This window comes from Vollenhovia emeryi, unplaced genomic scaffold (assembly GCF_000949405.1).
Source record: "Vollenhovia emeryi isolate VEMERY1.0 unplaced genomic scaffold, V.emery_V1.0 DF939255.1, whole genome shotgun sequence".
In the NCBI taxonomy this organism is placed as follows: Eukaryota; Metazoa; Arthropoda; class Insecta; order Hymenoptera; family Formicidae; genus Vollenhovia; species Vollenhovia emeryi.
Genome location: NW_011967111.1, coordinates 168,403 through 192,659, shown reverse-complemented (window position 1 = coordinate 192,659; position 24,257 = coordinate 168,403). Strand labels below are relative to the sequence as shown.

The window sequence follows — 24,257 nt, the reverse complement described above, 5'->3', positions numbered from 1 at the left end:
CAAGTTATGTATTTTTAAAAAATACTTTACATGAGGAGCTGCGAGAGACACATCGCTCGCATTAATTATGTAAAACTTAATACTAATGGAAAAAGTTTAGCCGCGCGCGGCAGAATTTGAAAAATTTAATTAAATCATTTATACTCTTTCCGCCGGCCAATGCTCTCTCACGCTTTCTCGTGTATTCGAGACATCGTCGCTCGCTTTCAACACTCGTAATACGATAAAAGGGTGAAAAAAAGGGCGCATCTAATTTGCATAGACTTTATTTTCATCTTTTTTTGCTTTTTACATTTGCTTCCTACAATCTAGTTCCCGTAATGCGAGAAACGAGAGAAAGAAGACGGGAAAAGCTTCGCTTGGGCGTTCGGGACACGTCTTTGTTCCCGTTTTTACGCAAAAATACATTTGTTAAGCGGTACTCATTGCTCGTGGATGCGCAAGTTATGAAATCGTAAATAAAACTGCATCTACAAAATCGTCCGAGGAAATGTTCAAACGCGATGCGCAAGTTTTCCTTTTCGTGATAAAACGTTTACAAAATTAAAATTGAAATAACAGCGTGTCAACTCTGATTTGCGTAGATTGCCCGATAGACGTGTCTTTGTATCAAGACGGCTATTGAAATGAACGACTGAGAAAGATATTTGAGTACAAAAATATCTACAAAATATTCTCAGAATTAAAGAAAATAAGTTCTGGAGGATAGCCGTAATTCCGGTGGAATTTAACCATCTGGGAACAGCGGGAATCCATTTCGCGGTATCATGTGGGAATTTTAGCGATTAAAACGCACAAGATTGTGCATTCCTGCACACGGAGAATCTCTCGCCCTCTGCTCTCTCTCTCTCTTTCTCTTGCCCTTCGGATAATCTTCGGTCATTGAGATATGGAAATAGCGTTTCACCCACCTCCGGCTTTTTATCCGCTCCCGTCCCGCCGCCGTCATTCCAGCGTTCGCCATCCGAGGATATGGACCAGGATGGGGAAACGTGTCGCGTTTCCACGCAATCAGTGGCGATTCCACGGCAGGATATTGCAGGATCGTTACTGGGAATGCGCGGTGGAAGACGCTGGAATTCTCGGCGGTGGCGCGCGAGCGGGCACGTCGCGTTCGGTCGGTCGGTCAATCGTCGGATCAGGCGAAGGTGAGGGTGTTGCTCATACTTCCGGATCGCACTCGCGGCAGCACGGTGTCCGTGTGGCGGATGTTGATCTGCACGACTGCCATATTACCGGTCAAGAATTGGGGCAGGGTCTCCACGCCAGCGCGGGGTCTACGGTCGAACGGATAGCCCATCGGTCGCGCGTCCGGATACTTGCGGTCCCGCAGGCCGCAGAAGCTCACCGCGTCCTTGCACCCGGTCGATTCCTCCTGCTCCACCTGTACACGTCGCCGCGGGATGGCAAAGCAATTCCTTTAGCATGTTGTTCCCTTTCGCTTTTCCTTTTCTTTCTCACCCCCTCTCCCTCTTTTCGTTTCTTTTTTTTTCTTTTGCCCGGAAGCGGAGTAACGCGAACGCCTTCCCGTGTACCGGAACGTCGCTGTTAAAAGAGTGGAAAAAAGGGAGAGGAAAGAGAGGCGTGAGGGAAGGAAGGTTTCCATCACCTGGGCAGACTGTAAGCTCTTAAGCGCCGCGAGAGCCCGATAAGTATAAAAAGTACTCACCGCGTCACCGGTGTAATCGGATATCATGATGAAGAGGTCCATCGGGAATCCCTCCTCCTTGCCCTTAGGTACCAGCATGTGCTGCGGCCAGCCACACCCGCAGAAGTTGAACTGGTCCAGGGTATCGCCGCCGATTGGTCTGCTCTCCTCGAGATTGCGGAACGTCCTCTCGAACGGTATAGTTACCGAGGACTCCGTTGATTTACGCTCGATGGTATTTGATCCCGGTCTCACTGGAGGCGGATGGGAAAGGAAATTTCGTTAAATAAGCCGCAAATAGCACAACGCGTCTCTTCCATAGAATCGTTCTTTCAAGATAAAAAAAAGTACATTGATATTACAAGCGTTACGTGTAGTCGTGAAAACTGAATTGGCGACGGAAATGAATACATTCTTTCTTGCTTTTCTTCGATTGTTGCGTGTCAAGAAGTAAATTATAAATGTCGCAATCGTTAGACTTGCAACGAAAGAGCCCATTATTTTGGATACAATACTTAAGAATCGCATTGAGCCTAGAAAGGAATTGCAGCGACGAAAATAGTACAAGGATGACTTACGTAATACAGTGAATTTGTCCATCTCGATCATGAGCTCTTTCTGATCCCTGAAGACGTAGGGCAATCCACGTTCGTCCTGCTTGGGCCCGATGAATATACGAACGGTGCCTCGTCGCGGTGCGTTGTTACGATTGTTGGCGACGATTCTGTACGTGAAGTCGGCATGATTCAGATGGGTGAATCTTGCGAGTACCGCACCGCGAGGCGTGAAGTCCAGACCGCGGGACAGATCGACGTCGCTCTTGGTCCAGAAGGTCGAAAGCAGATTGGCCGGCTGATTCGGGGTCTGCACTGCTATGTCCGTGATTGCCACGCCGGGGAAGTCCAACTGAAATTCCACGAACGAACGAAAGGGGGCAATTAAATGCCGCCGTTCTCTTTCAATCCTTCAGCCGGACTCCGCGATAAATTTCCGTGTAAAATTTCGTGAAAAAAAATCTCAGCCGGAGCTTAATTAAGAGACGCATTAAAAACGGGGGGGATTAAAAACGGGAGAATATAAGAATATGAAGGAGCCTGATATGAGAAACTGATTCTTGAATTTCAAAGGACCGTTTCATTCCGACATTTAAACAGCTGTTTAATTACCAGGCTGCTCGAGCCCAATGTTGAGATCTTACAATTATATTAGTGAGATTTGATGAAAATATACGTTAATTGAATTACATCGATTAAATTTGTATCTGGGAAATGTCGAATTTCCAAGATTTCCTCGAAGAGACTGCGATAAAAGTGCTCGCGGCTGTCCTGTGTATTATTCACGAATATAGAGGAGAATTAAAGCCTCATTTGTCGAGTTTTAGCATTTAACGAGATTGCTCGGCACAAAAGCAAAAAGATTGATAAGTTCCGACATGTCCAGCGGTCTCGTTGGGTTAAATGGTTTAACGGTCGTTTTTATCGTCGAGTGGCCTCGCGAAATTCTGGGCCACATGGTACGCGTACTTAACGGCATTATATACTAGGGTGAACCGATGATATATCGCGGAAGCGAGACAGCTGTGTACACCCACCTGCTGTAGGCTGTACTCGGGGAGTGTATTCTTGTGCTCCAGAAACACATCGTCGGTGAAAGCGTGGAATCTGTAGAAGATGGGATCTCTCATGGCGGTGGCCGGTTCTCCCATGATACTGAAAGTTTCCTGCGGGGGCATGAAAAAAAGAAATTGTCCCGTTTTTCATGTCAATGTAGCATGAATATTCGCATCAATTGTTTAAAGTGAAAAATAGGGGCCGTGCTCGAGGAAGTCGCGCGTCCTTCGACCGGAGACGCTTTGTGTTAAAAATCAAGACGGGCGCGACGGTTGGTTTAACGCGCGCGCTTGGAGGCACTTTATTTAGTTAGAAGAAACCAAAAAAAAACCTATTAATATGCTCAAATGAAATTTCGATAAAAATTGTCGCAATTTTTGTCTTATCGGTCCTCGCAATTGCAACACCGATTGCGTGTCCCATTACCAAGTAGCGATGATCGGGATCGTGGCAGTAAGAGATGGCGACGTGACCGAGATTGTGAAGGTCCCCGTACACGTTTTGGTTGGGCGAGAGAATGCTGGCCTCCATGATGTTACCGAGCACGTCTACGCCACCGAACTCGGTCAAAGGCACCCTCTCGCCACGGGGGCTGATGTAGGAGCCGGTGTGAATGGCCTCGTAGATACGATCGCGCCATCTCTCCAGGTCCTGAAGGTCGAAGTTCAGTTGATCCACGGGACGGTTGATATCTTTGAGAACGGCGCCGGCAGGGCGGGCGGGCCAAGTGCGACTGGACACCAACGAATCCAACTTGGAGAAGTAACCCTCCGGGATTGGTTCGCGCCAATTGTGGAAGCGCTTCACTCGGCCCAATCGGTTGCACAGACGCTCGGTGTTGTATCTGCAAAAAGAGAGATCAGGCGGAAGCCGAATAATAAGACAGGGACCGCGGAAATCCCCGTCGGTGGTGCCCCCAGGCGATATCCGGATGCTGGGTACTTTAACGTAAATCGATGACGAAGGCTTCTTATATATTAGAAAAAAGGAAAGACATTATAGCAGGTAGGCATTTATTGATGAATGCATCACTTTTAAATAACTAACGATAATAGTTTTGTTAATTAGAATAACAATGGAACATTTGGTTTTACTTACCAATGCTATTACAGATTACAAATTTTAAAGAGAACTCTCTCGAGTTAAAAAATTAATTCCTCGTAATATCTCTTAATTTGCGTCGCTCCCATTTTCGTAGTGTATTCTCACAAGTGCTCCTCAACGGGCATTTAAATTTACATTTATTTCCGAAATTCATCGTGCAATAATTGTGCTCCGTTATTCTACGCGCAAATGCATTTCCGAGCTCGTTAGCAAACATTGTTCGAATACTATGCAAAATTGAGACGAGTTCCCGCGCGATAATAACGATCGAGATCAGAATGTGATCCAGTCGCTTATAACACCCGCGTGATCTCGTGGCACGGCACAGAATAGGGTATCCAATCTTATCGACTTACGAGCGCTCGTCGGCGCACCTACCTGGCTTGGATCTGATGGTGCATATAGTAGAATAGCTCGCCACGCCGATCCTTGTTAACAATCCTGATGTCGGTCTCGAACGGATAGACCAGATGCCAGTGCCAGTGATGAAGATTGATCCCGATATCTTCCCTCCAGTAAGCCACGCGGTGCTCCTCGTCAAGATCCGACGCAGTGTAATCCCGCGGAATTTCGATGGGTACCTACGTATTGCGAGGACGAGAGACGATACAACGACGAAGACTTTCGCGTTGGAAATTACGATAAAGCGGCTCTCCCCGTTGGATCGAGTCCAGCTCCCAAATTCATTGCGTTGTAACAGTTTACAATCTAACTCGCCGGTTAAAAGGAGCAATTAACGTTGAAAATTGTTGGAATACTACACAAATTCAATAGCGCGATCTAAAATATGTAAATTTCGTAAAATTGCGGCCAAGCAACGCTAAACACGTTCCATTAGCTCTGTGCTACGGCGAATTGTATACGAGAGCTGCTGTTAAAGTACACGACCATTCGTTGAATTGCCTTATATTTTACAGACCTTAAAGTTGGAAAATATCGTAAAGACCGAAAAGCCCTTTAGATAATTTACGTCGCCATCATTCGGCTTGCACCCGAAGAATAGAAGGCAAGTAATTAAGCTCCATAATTGAGTAACGAGCCTGTTGGTAATTAATGCGTTAGATAACAAGTACCCTGGAGCCAGCCGGTACAACGTTAGCTTCCTCCCTCGCCCTGGAAAATATCCCGCTGTCGATGTACTTGTCCGGGAAAATTTCCGACAACGGTGGTATCGGTAGATTCTTGGTGTCGGGACGATTCAGAATCGCCACCGAGAGCGCATAGACGAACATCTGAGGATTAACGCGATCGCGACAATAAACCGACACAGAAAGAAAGTCGTCGTACGTTCGCATACCTGTAACACGTATTTATAACTGATCAGCAATGCATCTGCTTGAATCAAGTTCACAGAAGAGCAAAATAACTCAACATACGCCAATGTGCGTGAGACGCGTTTAATTAATTTAATTAATGGAAGTTTCATTCTAACTTTCTCTTGAAAGAACAATTTAACGTTAGACGAATATACGTTTACTCTCGACTGACTCACAAACGAAAGTGAAATTTATATAATTCGGCGAGCAAAATATATCAACGAGGCATAATGTTGTGAATAATATCGAAAACAGACCCAAGAAGATGTCGATAAGTCGCGCGGCTAATTTTCGGTGCTTGGGGATGAAAAGAGAGAAGGGTTCTCGACGTCCGAGTTGAAGAGGGACGCTCAAATCAGGCAGACTGATCTGTTTCACTGGAACTTTCGACTGGGTATCATCAGCGAAGCGATTCACAATAGCCGGAGCCATCTGTTGCCGAGAGTCAGGCTGCAAATTTTCGTTGAAAAAAGTTTATATGCAAAAATTCGTGAGCGATAGAATCGGCACTAACAAAAGAAAAATACTCTTTCTCCTCTTTCTTTCTTCTCTCCTCATTCGTGGACTTTTGCGTGACGTAAAGAAATAAATTTTGTATTACGGACTGTTTCTGAGAAAACTTACACTCGAGAAGTAGGAACAAAGAGAATTGGACTCAAGAAAGAGTCGTTTACTCTGTGAAACTTTGTTAGAAATCTACGTTCTCGGAACGTCGCGTATCACGATCTAAGGCTTAATTTTAATAGACGCGATCGAGAGATTTCAAGTTCTACGAAGCAGAGCGGCATCAAACTGATCGTGGAATTCAATATTGATACTCAATAAGACCGTCAAGGTTCGGGCTTACCAAGTAGTTAGCTGGTACATCGAAAGCGACTTTGTTCTCTCCCTTGGGCACGTACACCGGCTCCGCCGGTCGATCGAACAGGTACAGAATATCCGATTTCTTACTCCCCATGTTGATGGTCAACAAGTGTTCGCGCTAACTCGACAAGATCGACGATCACGCGATCGTGCGCTTCGGCAATCGGTGTCAGAAGTTTCGATAACGAAAACGAGAGTGAGGGTCGTCGCGACGTTGCTTCTGAGACAACGTACGGGTCTTTACGTAAACGGACGTCTTGATGCCGGGCATTTATAGGGGAATCACGGAGGATACGGCGGTTCGTCGATAAACGATCGCCGTCGAGTGTGACCGCAGGATCCGTTCGTAAAATACGGGACAGTCCGTGCCCGCGCGAGAGGGAAGGATAAGCGACGAAAACACGTCGCGCTTCAACAGAATTCTCTGTGTGTGTAGGTTTTCCTGTTTTTGGAGGAAATCGACAGCGCGATTAACCGACAGCCAGAGCTTGGTATCTTGACCTTTTTCGTCAAAGGTACAAGTACAAGATAAATTTTCAATGGTTTCAGTAAAGAGATACATATACGAGTTACATTTCTTGAATTCCCTTCATTTAGATACAAAATGCACTGAATTATTTTTACTCAGATACAGATGCAGGTAGTAGCTGTATCTCTGTATCTGTATTAGTATCTTTAAAAAAAATACCAAGCTCCAATTGCCACTTGCCAGTACTGACAGCCAGAACTTGATGTGTTAACTCTCTTTCATCAAAGATATAAGATAAATTTTCAGTGAAGAGATACAAGTTACATTTCTTGAATTCCTTCGATGTAGATACAAAATGCACTGAATTATTTTTGCTGAGAAAGATATAGATGCAAATAGTATTTGTATCTGTAACTACATCTGAACCTATATCTCTTAAAAAAAGGATGCCAAGTCTGCCACGAGCAATCCACAAAAAACTCGGCATTATTTTGTCGACAGCTAATCGCAGCCTTTCCGATAGATGAACATAATAAGTAATGAAGATAATAAGTTGCACTTATTATTATATTAAGAAATAAAATATTTAAACGCATTTTAGATCCGCGATACATGTCGATGCGACGTAACGTTTGAAGTATGACGCCAATCGCAACAGGCTAATTATTTACGCAATGATATCAAACATTGTTACTTATGTATGACACAATGCGAACGATAATCTGCAATATACAGCGATTATGCTGTTTATTGGCACGCAGCCGTTCAATGTAACGTAATTTAATCCGTTTAAATAATGAATGAGTTTCTAGCGTTAATTGAACTATTCCAATTTCTATATATGTATACTCTCTAAAGTTTTTGGAGTGAAAATAGAACCATGGAGTGAAACGTTCACTCTATTGGAGCAAATCTTTACTCTATTAGAATGAATATTTACTCTAATAGAGCGAATATCTATGGTTCTATTTTCACTCCAAAAACTTTAGAGAGTACGTACATCTGCAATTGCAGCGCACCTCATTTTCGATATCTACGTTGAAAGGATTCAACAGAATTTCTTTCGCGAAGTATTTCGTCATCGAAATTCGTAAGGTCGATAGGGAAGAAGAGGTATTTCGTATTGAATTCAATTACGCCGTAATCCAGATATGTGCAAGTGCTCTTTATTGACTGTGCTTTTACATTTTGTTCATTTCACTTCGAGAGCCTCTACCCTCCCGTCACGCCGATATGTTTCTCGTGAAGATGAAATGATTCCACGCACTTAGAGCCGCAAATACTAAAAACTAAAACGGGATTGTACGGAAATTTTATTATACCGTACGATGTGTAATAAGTTGGATAATATATACACTTAGGAACATCGAAAATTATTTTCAAGATATACAGGACATCGCAAAGTGACCGAATGTTATTACGCAGCTATGGAATCTAAACTGAGAAAAATATTTGTTTCCTTCGACAGCGCAACATTTTCCAGTTACAAATAAGTGACGGAGTCGAGATATTTAATACACATAGAGTACTTATAATAGGCGGAACAAAACGATCCAAGAAATTTACGAGGCGGAATATCTCTGATCTTATAAACCCCCTATCTTATGGAAGATATTATGATAGTCACGTTATTAATAAAATACAATTATTTATGATTATAATAGTGATAAAATTCTTTTCGTTCCGCTCGCTACGAATATATATACTTCATATCTATCCGACAAACGCGTACAATATATTAGACTGGGCGAAATCCGAATAGAAGGGAGAGATAGAGGAAAGTAATAAATTAATGCAACATGTATATTATCAACACCCGTTCCCGCGGCATTCTTATCTCTCGCGGGCGTCGCCGCCCGGCAATTTATTAAATTCACAATCTCCGCGTAAATCATAATTCTAACGTCGCTGATATCGATTATCTTGCGATTCCCTCCAAAGGGAATAAGATATTCGCTCCTCTCCCGACGGACGTTTCGCAAGCTTGCGCTAATGATAAAATCGATATGATAATTATCGGAATAATCTAGGCAATGGGTCCGTACGATTGTAACGTCCAGCCGAAGTAGTAGAAGGGGAGGGGGCGGGGAAAGAGGGCGAAAGAAATTGGAGTAGATTTTATTCCTTGTTCCGTAGCTCCAGCCCTCCGAGAACATTTAGCGTAGAAAGAGGTCCGATGGTAACTAAATAAATAAGAATGGCGATCGGCGTAAATGATGCCAGAGAGAAATTAAATATGAGAGATAACGAAATCGTCGAGTGGTAGTATTAGATTAAGTACACAGGGTGTATATCATAATACATATAGTCTACATGTACTTTAAGAACGGACTCTTTGATTAACTCAGGGCCGATTTTTCCTCCGGCGAGAATTTAATTGGACACCATTTTTCTTATTCTTTAAAATTAAATGCCTCGGTAATCAAATAGTCTCAAATTAAAATCCTATTAAAGTACACTTGAACTTAAATAAGAGCAGGCTCCCCCTCGTGCTCGCCATCTGCCTGTAGCTTTGAAGCTTAATTTGCGAAGTGGCGTCGGCCTTCAGTTAATTACAATTTCAAATCGACGCGCCGCGATATTTTCGCTACGAAAAAAATAAACGGACGCTTCATCAAAGAATCTGATCCCGAAGTGTCCTCGACGTCCCACGATACACCCTGCATAATGATGGACGAGGAAAGGGAGAGGGGGAGGGGGAGGGGGAGAAAGGGAGTTCTAACACCGATGACACTCGCGGGAGCTGTGACAGAGCTCCGGAGAACGTTCACCGTTCCGCGACAGCGACAGCGCGCCTTCTTCTTCTACTCCTCTTCCGTCGTCTGCCTCTCCTCCGTCTTCTCGTGACTCTATCCGTATTGCTGACGACGGCATCGCCGCTCGCGCCCCTGCGACGTCGGCCTCGGAACAGTTGCGAGGTGTACGGGGACATCTCGCTCGATTGGACGCATCGCGGATCGTGACAATCCACCAGCCGCGAATCGCCGATCCATTTCCCGTGGCAGGTCGAATTGGCCGATCGGCCGCGCCGATTGCCGCTACCGGCAATATCGGTCGATAGCTGCCACCTGCCGATGCCCACGTATTTGTCCAGGCTCTCGTTACCGGGACGCTCCACGCAAATCCGCGAACCTGCGGTGATTTTAATCGCTCACCGTTTTTGCTTCCAGTCGACGGCGTGTAATTTTAATTATACACTCGATATAACGAATCGTTTTTATGTCGTTAAACTCTAAACGTACGTTCTTAACTTAAGCCCTAGCTCGTAATCTCTTTTTAATATCTGGCACAATCCTATCGGAAAAGGGTCCAAATGAATTGTTCTGTCGTATGTTTCCTCGGCAATTAAATATCCTTCCGTTAATAACGACTTTTTTTTCTACGTAACATACGGGGAAACATCAAAGCAGCCTAGGTTGTTCTACTCTCTCAGTAATCACGAAAGGCAAAATAATTGAATGAAAAGGCGTAAGGTGTGGAAAATAAAATAGCTAATTTAACAGCGAGATAATTGAGGAGATAATAAGTAAGCCATCAAAATAGCCTGCTTTCGTCCGCAGATTTCCGCGCTTCGTGGCTTATCTGCCTCAGTATGTCGCCGGTAGGAAACAACCGTTATCTCCACTACCGCATCCACTTCATCCGGTCGATTCCTCCGCGATAACAGCCGTCGTAGAGCAGCGTCGCGGGAGCCACGCTCTAATTTACATGACGTTACGTCGCGCAACCGCGGCGCACATTAATTGAGACTAGATCGAGTCGCTTCATTTCCACCTTGGCGGGCGCGATTCGTCATTATGCGAATTTCGTATTCAGAATTCGAGGAGTTTAGACCCGGTTAAAGGCGCCGTCTTATTACACGCCTCCATGCAAGTAAAAGATTTCCTTCCGTTCCTTTTAAACGCGGGTAATTACAATCACAGGACTAACGGAGCAGTTACCTCCACTTTTTACGTCATTAAGTCACGCAGATAAAATATAATGCGACAGTTATGGAAACAGTTGTAATCCTGTAAGGCAAAATTACATTATACGTTTTACACAGTAAATATTTGAAATTGTATCTCGGTCGCGCGTACGGAAGCTTTAATGGCACAAATTTTTTTGTACAGGATTTGTCCCCCCCCCCTTTTTTTAAATAACGTACACATTTATTGACGTATAAACGCGCGATTTCCCGACTCTCGTGTTTCGCGCGATGTAAATGAGAATATCAAAAAGTTAAAATTAATATTGCAAGTTTGAAACTCGCCGGGCACGCGGACTAAGGAATTTTGCTTTTATCATAATGTCAGGCGGCTAAGAGAGAAGACTTTCGCGGAGCGATAATTTTTCGCTCGAAGCGTAATCCCGAGTTTTACGTACCGCCGCGAGAGATGCGAAACGTTTTTCGTAAGAAGACAAGTCTATTGTCTCTTCGAAGCATTATGGTTAGAAAAAACTTGAACGCGCGGGACCGAGGACTTAACCGCGAAAAAGAATGGCTGGTATGCGGAGCATCCGCCGTTGTTTTTCCTCCTTCTCGTTGCAATATATACTCTTTTTATAAGCTCCGCGGTGTTTCACTAAGCATCTGATATTCATTCTTAACATGAAGATCTGGCATAAAGTTTCTGATTTATCCCAACGTTCCGAGAAGCGGATTACTTGAAATTTTACGACATTAAAAATGTCGCAATTTCAGATTTAAATGTGCATGGCACGCATAAATAAACGATGCAAACGGCTAATAATTTATATAGGGTAACGAAAAAAGGCCTGGGAATGAATGCAGAATTGAAAAGGCACATATCGAACGGTGAATTCTTTTTCAATCTTCGTCAAAGGGAAGAGCTAATTTTAACCGCTGTAACAAATTCGGTGCCAAGAGGAAGAGGAAGGTCGCGATATCTTAAGGCGGAACGGCTTATTCTTCGAATATTTGAATCTCCGACCTCGATCATGAAAATAGCGTCCCGTTAAATAAATCCTCCTATTTCCGATTAAGATTAGGATCGGCTATTGCCGGCGCGAGCGTACTGTTACTCATACAAACCTTCCGAGAGCAAATCCGAAGTCTTGCCGCAGCCCCGCGAGACCCGCACAATGGTGAAAGCAACGCAGCTGTCTCTGAAACGTGCGTGACATCGATTTTTATATTAAATATCGCAAAGCCCGTAATAAAATTTGCACGCTCCGCTGCACGTTTTCTCGTTAACCACCGTACTGTCACGCACCGTATGACGGAGCCCAAAGGGCTCCGTTGCATGGCGGCCTCGTAGCTTGCTTTACTCGCACGACATAACGCCACAGGGGAGTCTCGATACTGTGACGCGATGTTTGCTACGTGTTTTGTAACAGGTCGGAGCACGTGTCAAATTAGATCCTCGACACATCGGCGATTCTGTCTTGGTTACAGCGGCGCGGGATTAAAAATACACCCCTTCCCCGCCCTCGGGGGTGATATCCCTCGCCGAGCTGGAGGAAGCTTTTAATGGAATTGAATCGTAACGCTTGATCGCGCGAAAGGGGTAACGAACTTTGAAAATTAAGGACGTCAACTCATCAGTTACGCGCGAACGCTCCCGCGCCATTAATAATGCATACAAAATGCGATTGAAGATTATTAATTGTGCCATTCGACGGCGCATTACGAGGGCGTGGAATATAAGGGGTAAATGCGTTACACGTTAAGCACATTAACATCCGTGGTCCGCAGCAAATGACACGGCAGTCTAGTGTCGTTTGTCCAATCGAGTACTTACTCCGATAGTCTAATCGAACTGAAGAACTAAAGAGCCTCGGTATTGACGAACGACCGAGTCTATAGTTCGATCGCGCGAAACAATTCCGCGCTCTAATTTTCCCTCCGGATTCGGTCCTTGTTTCGTCTATTTTCGCGCTGCGCCAATCGAGAAAACGGGAAAGACGTTGTTGCTGCAGCGGAGAATTGGGAGCATGTGCGGCAAATCGCATTTCGCACGAAGACTAAGCGCGGGGGCTTGACCTACCTCTTATCGACGATCCTATCCTTGATCCTTACATCCGTACTGTTGCCGTCGCCCGGAAAAAGCGCAAGAAGCGTCACACCTGCGGCAAATGAAAGGAATTCGCCTAGGATCGAGCAACGGTAGACAGACGTCAAGAATTTCGTATCGCGGTAGATACAATCGTAGATAATCCGGCTCTCTTCTTACTCTCTTGGACGGGGAAAATGCTCGGAGAATGTCGAATTATTGCGTGTTCACGGAGAAACGCAAGGAAAAATATGGAAAGAAATCCTTTCTCCTTTTGTCCCAAACTCCCTCCGAATTTAATCCTCAATTGATTAGGCGATAATTGTCGCGAGTAATAATTATTGCAAGAAAAACTATTATTTGATTATATCGATGATATATCTTAGCAGTTATTTCAACGCGCGCGCGAGATAATGACCTCGTGCGATTCGCGATGCGATTAATTGCATTTTATAAATTGAACGAGTCCAATAAAATTGATTAGCTCTCACCGTTTGGGAATATTCCGCTTAAAGTAAAATGCGACTTATCTCCCGGCCCGTGATCGATCGACACTCACTTTTAGCGTGCGGCTGCGAGCGAATCCCGGCGTGGCATGTCTGGAAGCTGCGGCACGTCCTGACCTGGTCCAAGCGCGGACAGTGCTTTCCGCCGTTCTTTTCCGAGATCTCGATCACCCGGCTGCGCCTTTGAGTGCCACTTCCGCATCCGTTATCGCAGAGGGTCCACGGGCTCCATTCGCTCACCGCGCAGTCGACCACTGTAAGGAGGGAATGAACGCGACGTTAAGATCTGGCCATCTGCTCGTTTCTCGCAGACGAACGATAAAATTGTCCCCAAAGTGCCGCGCTGGTAGAACGCAATCGGCAAATCGATAACGGGACGTTCCCGATCCCCTATCGCTTCGGTCCCTCGCAGCTTCCATTCTAGCGGCGACAACGCAACTGTAATATTTTTTAATTAGGACACGTATGACTTTCCGCAATAAAATGTTAAAGCTGGAACACGAGACACGCGCGCGCACGCAGAAAGAGGACCGTGCGCGTTATTTTACCGATATTTTACGCCGCGCGCGTGAAAGGGTAGCTCGCAGAAATCACAATTTACGAGCGTCCCTCCGAAACGCATTTCGCCTCGTTACTATGCCGTATTGCCAGGAGAATGAAGGGACACAATTTGAGATGAGTAAAAACGCGATAAACGCGTCGGCAATCGCCGATGCTCCTCTCCATTAAGGAGCGCGTAGGACGCGAAGGGTGGAAATTCATTTAACGCGCTGCCGCCCCACTTTGCGCGAGATGCATCGAGAACAGAAGTATCGCGACATTTTGGAAAAAATGGAACGGCCGACGTCAACGGCGTTAATTAAACGGCGTTTTAAGCGAAATATCGAGCAGCCGTTATTTCGCGCGCCGAAATTTTCACGGCAACGTTAAGCGAGAGCCGAGCAATTAACCGGGAGATCTTGTTTTCCCCGTCGGACGATACAATTTATTTCACGTTTCTAAGATGTTTCTTTCCCGTAATAAAACGTCATTACGCAAGTTGAAAAAGCAATTAGAGAAAAGTATTTACATAAACGACACTTTGCGCTTTCATCTTTAAAATGGAGAGAAGAGGTTCGCTTTGAAAAGACTGCGGAGTGAAATGTATCATAAATAGGGCGCCTAATGAGGGTACGAAAATGGCACGCGAATTAATAAAATTACATCAAATACTTGGTATAATTTTATATTCGCATTTCATCGCGAATCGCGCATAATTAAATGACGTACGTTACCTTATTAATGTAATTATTGTATATAATCGCAACATTTGTGCCCCCCGCACGCACATATTGATGTATTAATATAATTATTAGCATTTTCAATTTTCCCTCGCTGCGATCTCATTCCTCGTTTTCCAATCAGTGATAATTTAAAGATTTATTATACGACCGGCCGTGCGGACGGGACAGTCACAAATATGGGTGGAATATTTCATCGGGGGCGAACCGGCCGCGGCCGTGGCCGCAGCTGCGGAGTAAAATTCGAGTTACATTTTGCATTAGGCTGCGGCGCGAACTGCGGCATGAATATAACTACTTGTTTATCGCTTCTTTTATAGTTGTACGGCGTTCATAGTTGGCGGCTCCTCGTCGGGCGCGATCGCTGCTCGACCAGTGTCCGCTCGTCCATCGATTGTACGCTCGGACTAAATTATTTCGCGCGCCCGCCGGTCGACGGTCCGGTGAGTGGTCGAATGATGTGCGCGTTGCTGGAGACCCGTTCAGCAATATGGGGGGAAATAGGGGAAATAATGCGTACCGGTCTATAACGATCGATATAAAATGTCACATGTTGCATGCCGTCGGCAATTTACGCGCTCGTCGCGTTGGGGGGAAAGAATTGTCTCTCGTGCGCATTCGACTTTCTCCCCGCGTTATCTCGGGAGATAAATTCGCAAAGTTACTGTCGAAGTATCATTAACCATGGGCGAGACGCTTAGCGACATCATGATCATTTTTCGTTTGCCGGCTCCCCCTCGCTGGTTTATCACGCCCGAAATGCTGAGCGCCGCTTTCGCGGAATGAGCTGGGCGCCACCTTTTCTTGACGCGCGTTAAAAATGATAAGGAGGCCGATGTTATAAATTCGCGTCGAGAACAGATCACGGACGCCCGGGTGTTTCCTTACGCGAGGGCGTGTAATCTTTACACTTCATTAGGCACGGATGCCGGGATCTACGGAAATCGGCTGCCGTCCGAGCACGTCTCTCTCGCGATCCGTCGCGATCCCGTCGCAAAGTATGTAAATTCGCGTCTCGTTTCGAGCCTACGACGTAGACGGGATTATCCCGCTTCCAGACGGACGGCTTCGCGTCACTCGAGGAAACGGTTTCAGCCGCAACTGCGGCGCGTGACATCTTCGAGTCGGAAGGAGCGACACTTCTCTCCAGCCGGCAAGGCATGAATAATCGCGTTCCGGTGCAGCTTCGGCTTCGACGAGCGCTGCGGAATCCGTCGCAGCCGCGCAAATCGCAGAAATTAGAGCGTTAAAGATGAACATTCCGACGAGATGAAAGTGCAGTCAGACGCGATAAAATCATTGCCACCTTCGGGCGGGCGGCTCCGCGTGTCTACCTTGCTCCGAAATATTTCGCCTTTTTAATTGATAATTGATCCGCGGTAAACAATAGTCGCGTAAACGCGGATTTTATTTGACGTTGTTACCATTGTTTAACGAACAATTTAATAGTATGCCCGTCAATTATCTGGTAATTAAACCTGGTAAAACAGGGCCGCGTTAAACGAACGGAAATGTGAATTGAATAACATTAATCCTTTTGCTACTAACAGACGCGTCGTTCGGCGAGCCATAAAATTTCGAACAATTGTGCACCAGTATAGAAATAACTCGACGGTTTATTATGCAAATACGGACAATAAAAACTTGATATATATTACAAAATATAAACAAAATATAAACAAACTGTTATTAGCGGCACATTATTAACAGCGATTAACTGATAAGACATTATTGGATTTGCAAGTAAGGTAAATTTGTTCTTCAGCTATTCGTATGTTTAATACAATGAAATTAGAGTCTGTGCAGTCGAAAACACTAGCGAACACTTTTTCGCGCTCCAAAAAATATCTTACTAACGCAAGGCAGATTTCTAAGGTCCAGTCGTTCATTTTCTGGTCAAACGTGAACCAGAGGTTAGTCGATTATCTGACTCTTCTTAGACAATAGTATAGACAAGTATGGAGAATCGACTAACCTCTGGTTAACCAGAAAATGAAAAACCGGGCTTAAGTGTCACAAGAAAATTGTATCGCTATATTTTGGATCTGTTAGAAAATTGTTTGTAGCCTGCAAAATTTATAGCAGCAACATTCTAGTGATACCTTCTGGAAAGTTTCGGTTTCATGACTAACCCATACAGCACACAGATGTTGAATCAACATCTTAGAAACGTTCCATTGCAACATTACAATATTGCATCAATCTTACGAAATGTAGATTCAACGATGAAAAGATATTGCAAAAACGTTTGATATCCGCTGAATTGTAATGTTTTGTAAACGTTACAATTGAACATTCAGAAAACATTAAATTATATTGAGTTAACATTGGTCGCGTTTAGCAGAATATTTTTTACAACTGTTGAAAGTGCTGAAATTTCATAATTATACATTTTTTAAGTACCTATTTCAGTGTCAAAAAATAATAATTTGTTCAAGTTTGTTTTAACGGCGCAGCAACTTAAAAAAATCAACGTACAAACATTAACGTAGATTCAACGTAGAAAGTATATTTATCGTTCAACATTGCAACGTTTCAGTAACATTATTTTAACTTTCTGTGCTGTATGGGTAAATGTTAATCATTCACATTGGATAAAAATGAATTTTGGTACCATAGCTTGAGCAATCTTTGTAGGGAACACAAATGTTTATGCGCCACCATCGAACGTTGTAATGGACGGGCGTCACAGAAAGTTCAGATAGAAATTCTGTTTTTATTATTTAAATCGATTAAATACAAAACACGTGCGATTTCGCGGTATTAGCTATTCATTCATGTATCTCGGTTATTTTTTCGTACCTAGAAAATTGTTGCTGCAGTTGCAAGATCTTTTTTTCAGTGCGTAAAGGTAAAAAACTTAATAACTTCATTATCTTCACAGTATGCCGTAAGTCTGTGAAAACGCGAACAGGGAAGATTCAGTCTATAAATTGCGGGGTACATTTGCGAAGATATTCTTTACTTTTATGCTTCGGCGGAACTGATCTCTCGGTCAGCGTTATCGTCTTTACTTATAGACAATATAGCGACAATAATTCTCTCGATCTTTGCGTGAAATGGTTCCCTACAGGCCATTCCTTCAAAACGCGAAACGCATATGCATGCACAAAGAATTATTCTTCAAAAACATATATTTTTTTAATTGCCTACATTGTTTTCTCTTTATATTCGGCTGCCGTGTGATATAAAAAATTAATGTCCGAGAAATTTTAATGAATTCTACCGAACAGATAATTTCCGCGACAATTTCCTTCTCATTTTTCCTTCCTTATTTTATAATCGCGACAGTGTCTCCGACCTTTGCCACAGCTTCTTATCGATCTAACTTTTTAATCGCATTTTTTTAATCCACGATATTATATTTCTAATCGTCTTTATATCGTGTTAGCTCTTACATGCAAACCTTTTTATGCCATGTAATTGTTTTAAATTTTCATATTCTTGGTTTTAATTATTGTGCTAAAAAAATCTCAGTGCAGTCGAAACGTCCGCTACGTTTTTGTCTATTATTGGACAATAAACTATTTAACGACAAAATTACTGTCCGTATGTTTCGCCTCTGATTTTTCTTTAGATTTAATTTCCTTTATAAAATTATCTTCGTTATTTATTCCGAGACACTGTATAGGTTGATATAGAATAATCAGTGTTTGATAATATACCGAATACACGACGCAATCATTCGAAGCGGTTTGATCATCGGGGGCGCGTCGGTTTCTATTAAATGCAATATATCAATGTATCACGTCAGATTGATAATTGTTCGATATTTGATTAAATTCTCGCGAAACGTGCGGCATTGTGTTGATACTAGCGGGTAACGCAGTATCAGCATCTTTTTGAGCGGTCATGTGTGGTTGCTTTGATCGAAAATTGGAAGTGGATATTGGTTTTAAGGGCATCGTAGGGAAAAATGAATCACATATCGCGCACGCTGTTGATACGTCGATGTGAAGAACGAAAAATAATGGACCCTCCGCCCGGACAAAAAAGCTCCCGCGCGCACAAAATTTATCCGCAAAACCCTGCCGACAAAATTCCCCGCCGACGACGCGATCACTGATATCAAAAACTTTACAGTAAGTCGCTTAATGATCCGAGGTGACCCGCAGTCACCCTAAGATGCTAAAGCAAGAACGTTACTTACAGAATATGTCCTTAATCCAGTAATCCTACAAAATCTGAGACATGTTGAGTGTGTACGTGTGTTTTAAGCGCGTGCTTAGCGCGAATAAGTAGAGACGGACCGTCGTCTACTAATTAATCAATGCTCCGTGAGATTTTCTCTTAAGAGTGGATTACACCTTCCCAAGTTTGATTAATTGATGTATCGGCATTTCTTATTTCGCGGCACCTCCATTTTACCAGGCTTTGTTACAAATAATTATTTTTGTAACATTCATTTTGTAATTTAGTAACAGCCTATTTGTGACTCCAATATGCGACTATGTAGAAATATTAATTGCAATTACACTAGTATATCTCTCACGTTAGAAAAATAGTAACGGTATATTTATTACAAAATTTTCCTTGCAACTGTGAAAAAACATTTGCAGCATTTACGTTCCATTCTGCTTCTTGCGCAGAGAAAATACGTGGCAATTTTTATTTTCAAATGAGTATAAAAAATTCAATCAAGCTAAAAATGAATTTCTGGCCGACTACTCGGAAAAGGGGAAAAGAGATAATCGGTCATTTTCAAATCGATTAAAAAAACGGGGAACATATGTCTGTCAAAATAATTTTTTTTTTTTATAATAAACGAATCATCGTCCGGCTTCGTTTCCAATTTCGTGCCGACATTGCCCGCCCGCAAGTCCCTCCTGCAAAATCGCCCAAGCACGTACCGCCGCAGGTCTCCTTGAAGTCGTCGCAGCAATCGGCGAGCTTGAGGCACGCGTGGTCGCAGTAGCACGGCTTGTCGCGCGGGCTCTCGATAATCGCGTTCGGCGACTCCTTCTGAATGACGCAGCCCGAGTCCCTGCCCTGGCAACAGAGCTTCGCGGAGCTGCAGCTGCCGGCGGCGGTCCCGTCAACGGTCAGGGAAATGAGCGTGGCGACGACGATCAGCCTGGCCAGCCTGGTCGCGTCCTTCCTCCACATTCTCCGCTCGCGATTCTCGCGACCCCGACGACCTTGCTCTCACCGCCAGCGGCCACTACGACCTTGGGCCGTTGGTCCCGCCGCGACAGTCGTCGAAACGTCACGCACGTGCCACGCGGCGTAACGCGTCACGACTCACTACCTTACTCACGGCTCGCTACCTTACAGCGACTCGTCGCGATCAATCGTCGGCATATCGATCTATACCGGCCTTCGACGGATATCGAGCCCTAGTCTTCCCGAGAGAACAGCGGAGCTTCGGTTTCAGCGGGGCTCATGCTTGGAACCACAGTTCGTTGTTTAACGTTTACCACCGTCGACATTTACCGATCATTAAATCGCGCGATTCCGCGAGAGCGCACCTCGCACAGTTAAACAAAATCTCCTTTACGTATTTTTTTTAACACACTCTTTTAACAGAAATACAAGATAATCGCCGCCCCTTAAGTCAGTCCGGGTTCCTTGATGCCTCTCCTGCGTGTATTTCGCAGTTTTTCAATTAAAATAAAAATTTTGGTATTTTAATAATATTATTAATTTAAAGATTTTAATAATATTATTATATCCGGCCGCGTTGTACATTTATTTCCGCGGGTGTCGGAGGAACGGAAGTAAGGTACGAGGAGAGCCGCTCTGCGACACGCGTCGGATTGTGATTTTCCGCGGACCACCGCTGCCGTCGCGCCCGACCCTCCGGCGAAGGGTGTCGCAGTCCAACTGAGCCGAGTTTCAACCCCGCGAGCGCGAGAAGAGCGTAACGAGGCGCGCGCTATGTTGCGCCTTCGCCCGACCCCGTCGCGTCCTTGCTTTTCGTACTCTCGGCGCACCTCCCACGGGAAACGCAGCGGCAGCCGGCACCTGGCTGGACGCATGCCCCGTCTGTTCTCACGGGACGCCACGATTTAGTGCCTGCAGCTTTTAATGGAATTTAAAGGGCAACAATTCGTACCGTGCACGGGGCCCACCCCCGTCTCGGGACCTTACGTCATACGTCTTACTCCGCGTTCATTCAATGGAGAAAACGGCTCGGCTCGCGGCGATAACGCCGGGAGACTTGCTTATCTTCGACGCTCGGAGATATTCGATGTTCGCTATCAGCCGCGAGTCTTTGGCCGATTTTCGATAGGATACCACCCCGCGCGAGCGCGATAAGATTCGACGCGTCGTATCGCTATCGACGCCCCGACTTCGCGATGTGTTCGAATCAATACTGTTGTTATCGAAAAATGCGAAGAATTGGGGAATAAATTTCGTCACGTTCTCTATTATTTGTATCGACAGAGAATGTCGCAAAGTAGAAATATTTCAAAATTTAATCTGGCAAAATTCAAAAATCCGGGAAAACATTTAAAATATGTATATTTAACAGTATTGGTGCGATCCCATAGTGATCCGCTAAAACATATTTTATTGCGACAATATATCATATATATATGGGGAAAAAATATTCGTTATGCGTTTAAACTTATACATATATTTTTTTCATATCTTTATCGAATTATTAATCATATTTTTATTCTCATTCGTCCTACTTTAGCTATTAATCATATTTAATTATTTGCTACACAATTTATAATCTCACGCATAAAAGTTCAGATTTCTGTGTGAAATGCAAAGATGTAAAAAAAAGAATAACCAAAAAATTATCTTAACACTTAGCACACGGTTAAGTATTAGCGTCATTGTACGCGAGAATAAAGGGGGTTGACAGAGCTTTAATAAAAAGCGCGGAGCAACTTTCTCCATAGAAGTCGAGGAAAATCCCCCTCGACTGCGGAACAGAACTACTTCTCTTGCCCGGGGTCTACTTTTTTCCCCCGCTCGTAAACATTGTTTCCGAGTGTGGTTGCTAGGGAGTCGCCTGGCTATTCTGTTTGTCTCGTCTTATCACCGGGATAGCGCGAACGCAGTCCCGACTATCAAAAATTGTACGCCCGAGATATCCACATTAGGGATATTCGCAAGGGTCAGCTCAACCGAGGTGCAATGGAAGAGCCTCACCCTGGAGGAACCGCCTTGATGATCACGGTAACCTCTGCGCCAGGTAAGTATGCTTTCAGCCGTGCCGGCTCCCAATTTATGCTAGTCGAGGTTGCATTTTAAACACGAGTAACTGATACACGCCTGCGACGCGTAGCGGCGCGTTCGCGAACTGCCGCCGCAGCGACACTAGCGACGGATTGAGCGCGTAACTGCGTCTCGCCGTGCCCTGGCGAAAATTTAAATTTTAAATTTTAAGAGATGATGTTTATATTTATTTATGAAGAGTTTGGTAGATAGTTATATTGTTCATGAGGAGTTTTATTGACGGTTACACCGTTTGCAAGTACGTTGCAAACACCTGGTTAATTTTTTACTGACAATAACATTTTTTTACATCGGGAGTGCATTGGCCAATATTTAACAATGAATTTAGAATATTGGCTTAAAATTGATACAATATTAGACCAATATTGCTGAATAGACATATTGACTAAATAAGAAAAGGCGTCCATTTTATAATATTGGATCAATATTGGGAATACTAGATTTACATTATTTCCCAATATCGTGCCAATATATTGTGCTACTAGGGATATTTCGCCAGTTAAATGATCTGTGTAGCATTCATACGGATCATTTTTTGGCTAAATACTCTTTGAACGTGTATTTAAGACAAAGTTAGATAAAAAAATTGACCATAAACTGGCCTTAGTGTGCACTCAGTGCTATTCGCTATAACACATCTTTAAGGCGTCATTAAGTTGTCTCTTAGACATTTACATATAAAAGATATCTTAAAGATATCTTTATAACTTTTTTTAAACATGCGTGCTGTCTGGGATTATCTTAATTAGCTGTAGTTATATTACAGGTTTTATTGAAAGTTTCGTAACGTACAGCGGGGACGCGGGCGAAAATAAATAGGGGACGAAGAACACGGAATGTAGAATGAAAGGAGGCGGTAGAGAGTCTCATTACTGCTTATTATTAATAGCGAGTCATTGATTAAAGCTGCGCGAATCTCGCTGGGCGTTGCATTTGTGTGATGAAGATCCGCGAGACGGAGTGGCTAATATATATGCGAAAGAAGGGAGTAACGGGCGCGCGCGGACTAAGGTTAAAAAGCCACTCACGCCTTAGAATGCAGTCTGTATTAAGCAATGAAAGTTGGGCACAGATATTGCGAAAGTTTGCCGCGTGTTCTATAATTGCGCGCCATTGCCAAGAGCATAATCTCCTCATCTCTTCCTCCTTCTCCGCCTCTTTCTCCGCTTGTTTCTTGTTTCCTATTATCCGAGGCACGTGCACCTCCGTCCCCGGGTCTACGATGGGAAAAGTCGTTCTCCGGTTTTGTATGAATGCATAAAAAACTTGCCGATGGTTATTTAACCACGTCGTGATGCTAATGAATGCCACGGTGCTGAGAAAAAGTACTCCGTAGTTCTCCCTTTCTCTTGTATAATATGTTGAACGTGCAATCCCGTCGAGATCTCGAACATTTAGCGTTATACGACAACTGCATTGTTGACTAACGATGGTGCGTTAATTATTCATGTAGACTGAACAAGAATTGGCCTCTGATTTTCTTTATATATAAATAGATACGTCTGAAAAGGACCTTTCCTTAATAATATAAAGGAAATAAATGTCACGCCAGGAAATATTTAATTATTAGTGTCAAAGAGTATCATCGAAAACGATTTAATGGCATTTCTTATTACCTTTTATTACATATAGCTCTCGTACAATATTAATAATTCTGTACCTGAGAGGTCAACCGTCGTAACTGACATTTAGCAAATTTATACGGGAGAGCCGAAATCATCTTGTATTTCTATAAGTGGTCTTTTAATGTCTTTTATAATATTCGTATAATATTCTAAAGTTTGTTTGAGAACATATTTCTTTTCGGAAAATAATAATACAATAAATACTTGGAACATTCAGTTGACATCAAGACAAAATCGATCATTTTGTATGCAATAGCCGTAACGTAAAAATGTTGTTACGACAGTTCACTGCTTAAGACCAGTTTCACAAACGTCGGTTAACTGCTAACCGCAGGTTAATTGATTCTCTGTCTCTTGTTAAGCCCAGATGGCACAAGACACTCCTATGAATGTTTTAAGAATATTCTTCAGGAATATTTGGAATATTTCATAGGTCATTCTTATATATTTATCTTATGTTCGTGAAGCATTCGCCTGGCATTACTATAAATCTTTTTCGAATGTGAATAGAATAATCTATCGAATATAGCGTGTCGGTTATATACGGTATGATCTCAGGTTTCGCTGCCTTTTGCATAAAATTAATGTATTACACAATAAACAATGTGCAATACATAAACTCGATGAATATGCAAAAATTATTCC

At 43.6% G+C, this 24,257-nt stretch overlaps 2 protein-coding genes across 3 annotated transcripts; both read right to left on the bottom strand.

Moving 5' to 3' along the window:
- Positions 1 to 250: 250 nt before the first annotated feature.
- On the bottom strand, positions 251 to 6,806 carry LOC105559766 (phenoloxidase 2). Its single transcript, XM_012008316.1, has 9 exons — positions 6,526 to 6,806; positions 5,936 to 6,128; positions 5,436 to 5,659; positions 4,741 to 4,943; positions 3,685 to 4,102; positions 3,240 to 3,368; positions 2,227 to 2,554; positions 1,670 to 1,902; positions 251 to 1,384 (listed from the first exon to the last, which is right to left on the bottom strand). The coding sequence occupies exons 1-9, from the start codon at positions 6,634 to 6,636 to the stop codon at positions 1,139 to 1,141; spliced, it is 2,085 nt and encodes a 694-aa protein (XP_011863706.1). The 5' UTR covers positions 6,637 to 6,806; the 3' UTR covers positions 251 to 1,138.
- Positions 6,807 to 8,164: 1,358 nt separating this feature from the next.
- On the bottom strand, positions 8,165 to 20,612 carry LOC105559765 (somatomedin-B and thrombospondin type-1 domain-containing protein). 2 transcript variants are annotated; one of them, XM_012008314.1, is made up of 5 exons: positions 19,644 to 20,612; positions 13,567 to 13,767; positions 13,002 to 13,080; positions 12,047 to 12,120; positions 8,165 to 10,143 (listed from the first exon to the last, which is right to left on the bottom strand). In XM_012008314.1, the coding sequence occupies exons 1-5, from the start codon at positions 19,897 to 19,899 to the stop codon at positions 9,779 to 9,781; spliced, it is 975 nt and encodes a 324-aa protein (XP_011863704.1). In that variant the 5' UTR covers positions 19,900 to 20,612; the 3' UTR covers positions 8,165 to 9,778. The 2 variants fall into 2 exon arrangements, with proteins under 2 accessions (XP_011863704.1, XP_011863705.1); XM_012008315.1 differs by having other exon boundaries at positions 10,059 to 11,021.
- Positions 20,613 to 24,257: the final 3,645 nt, after the last annotated feature.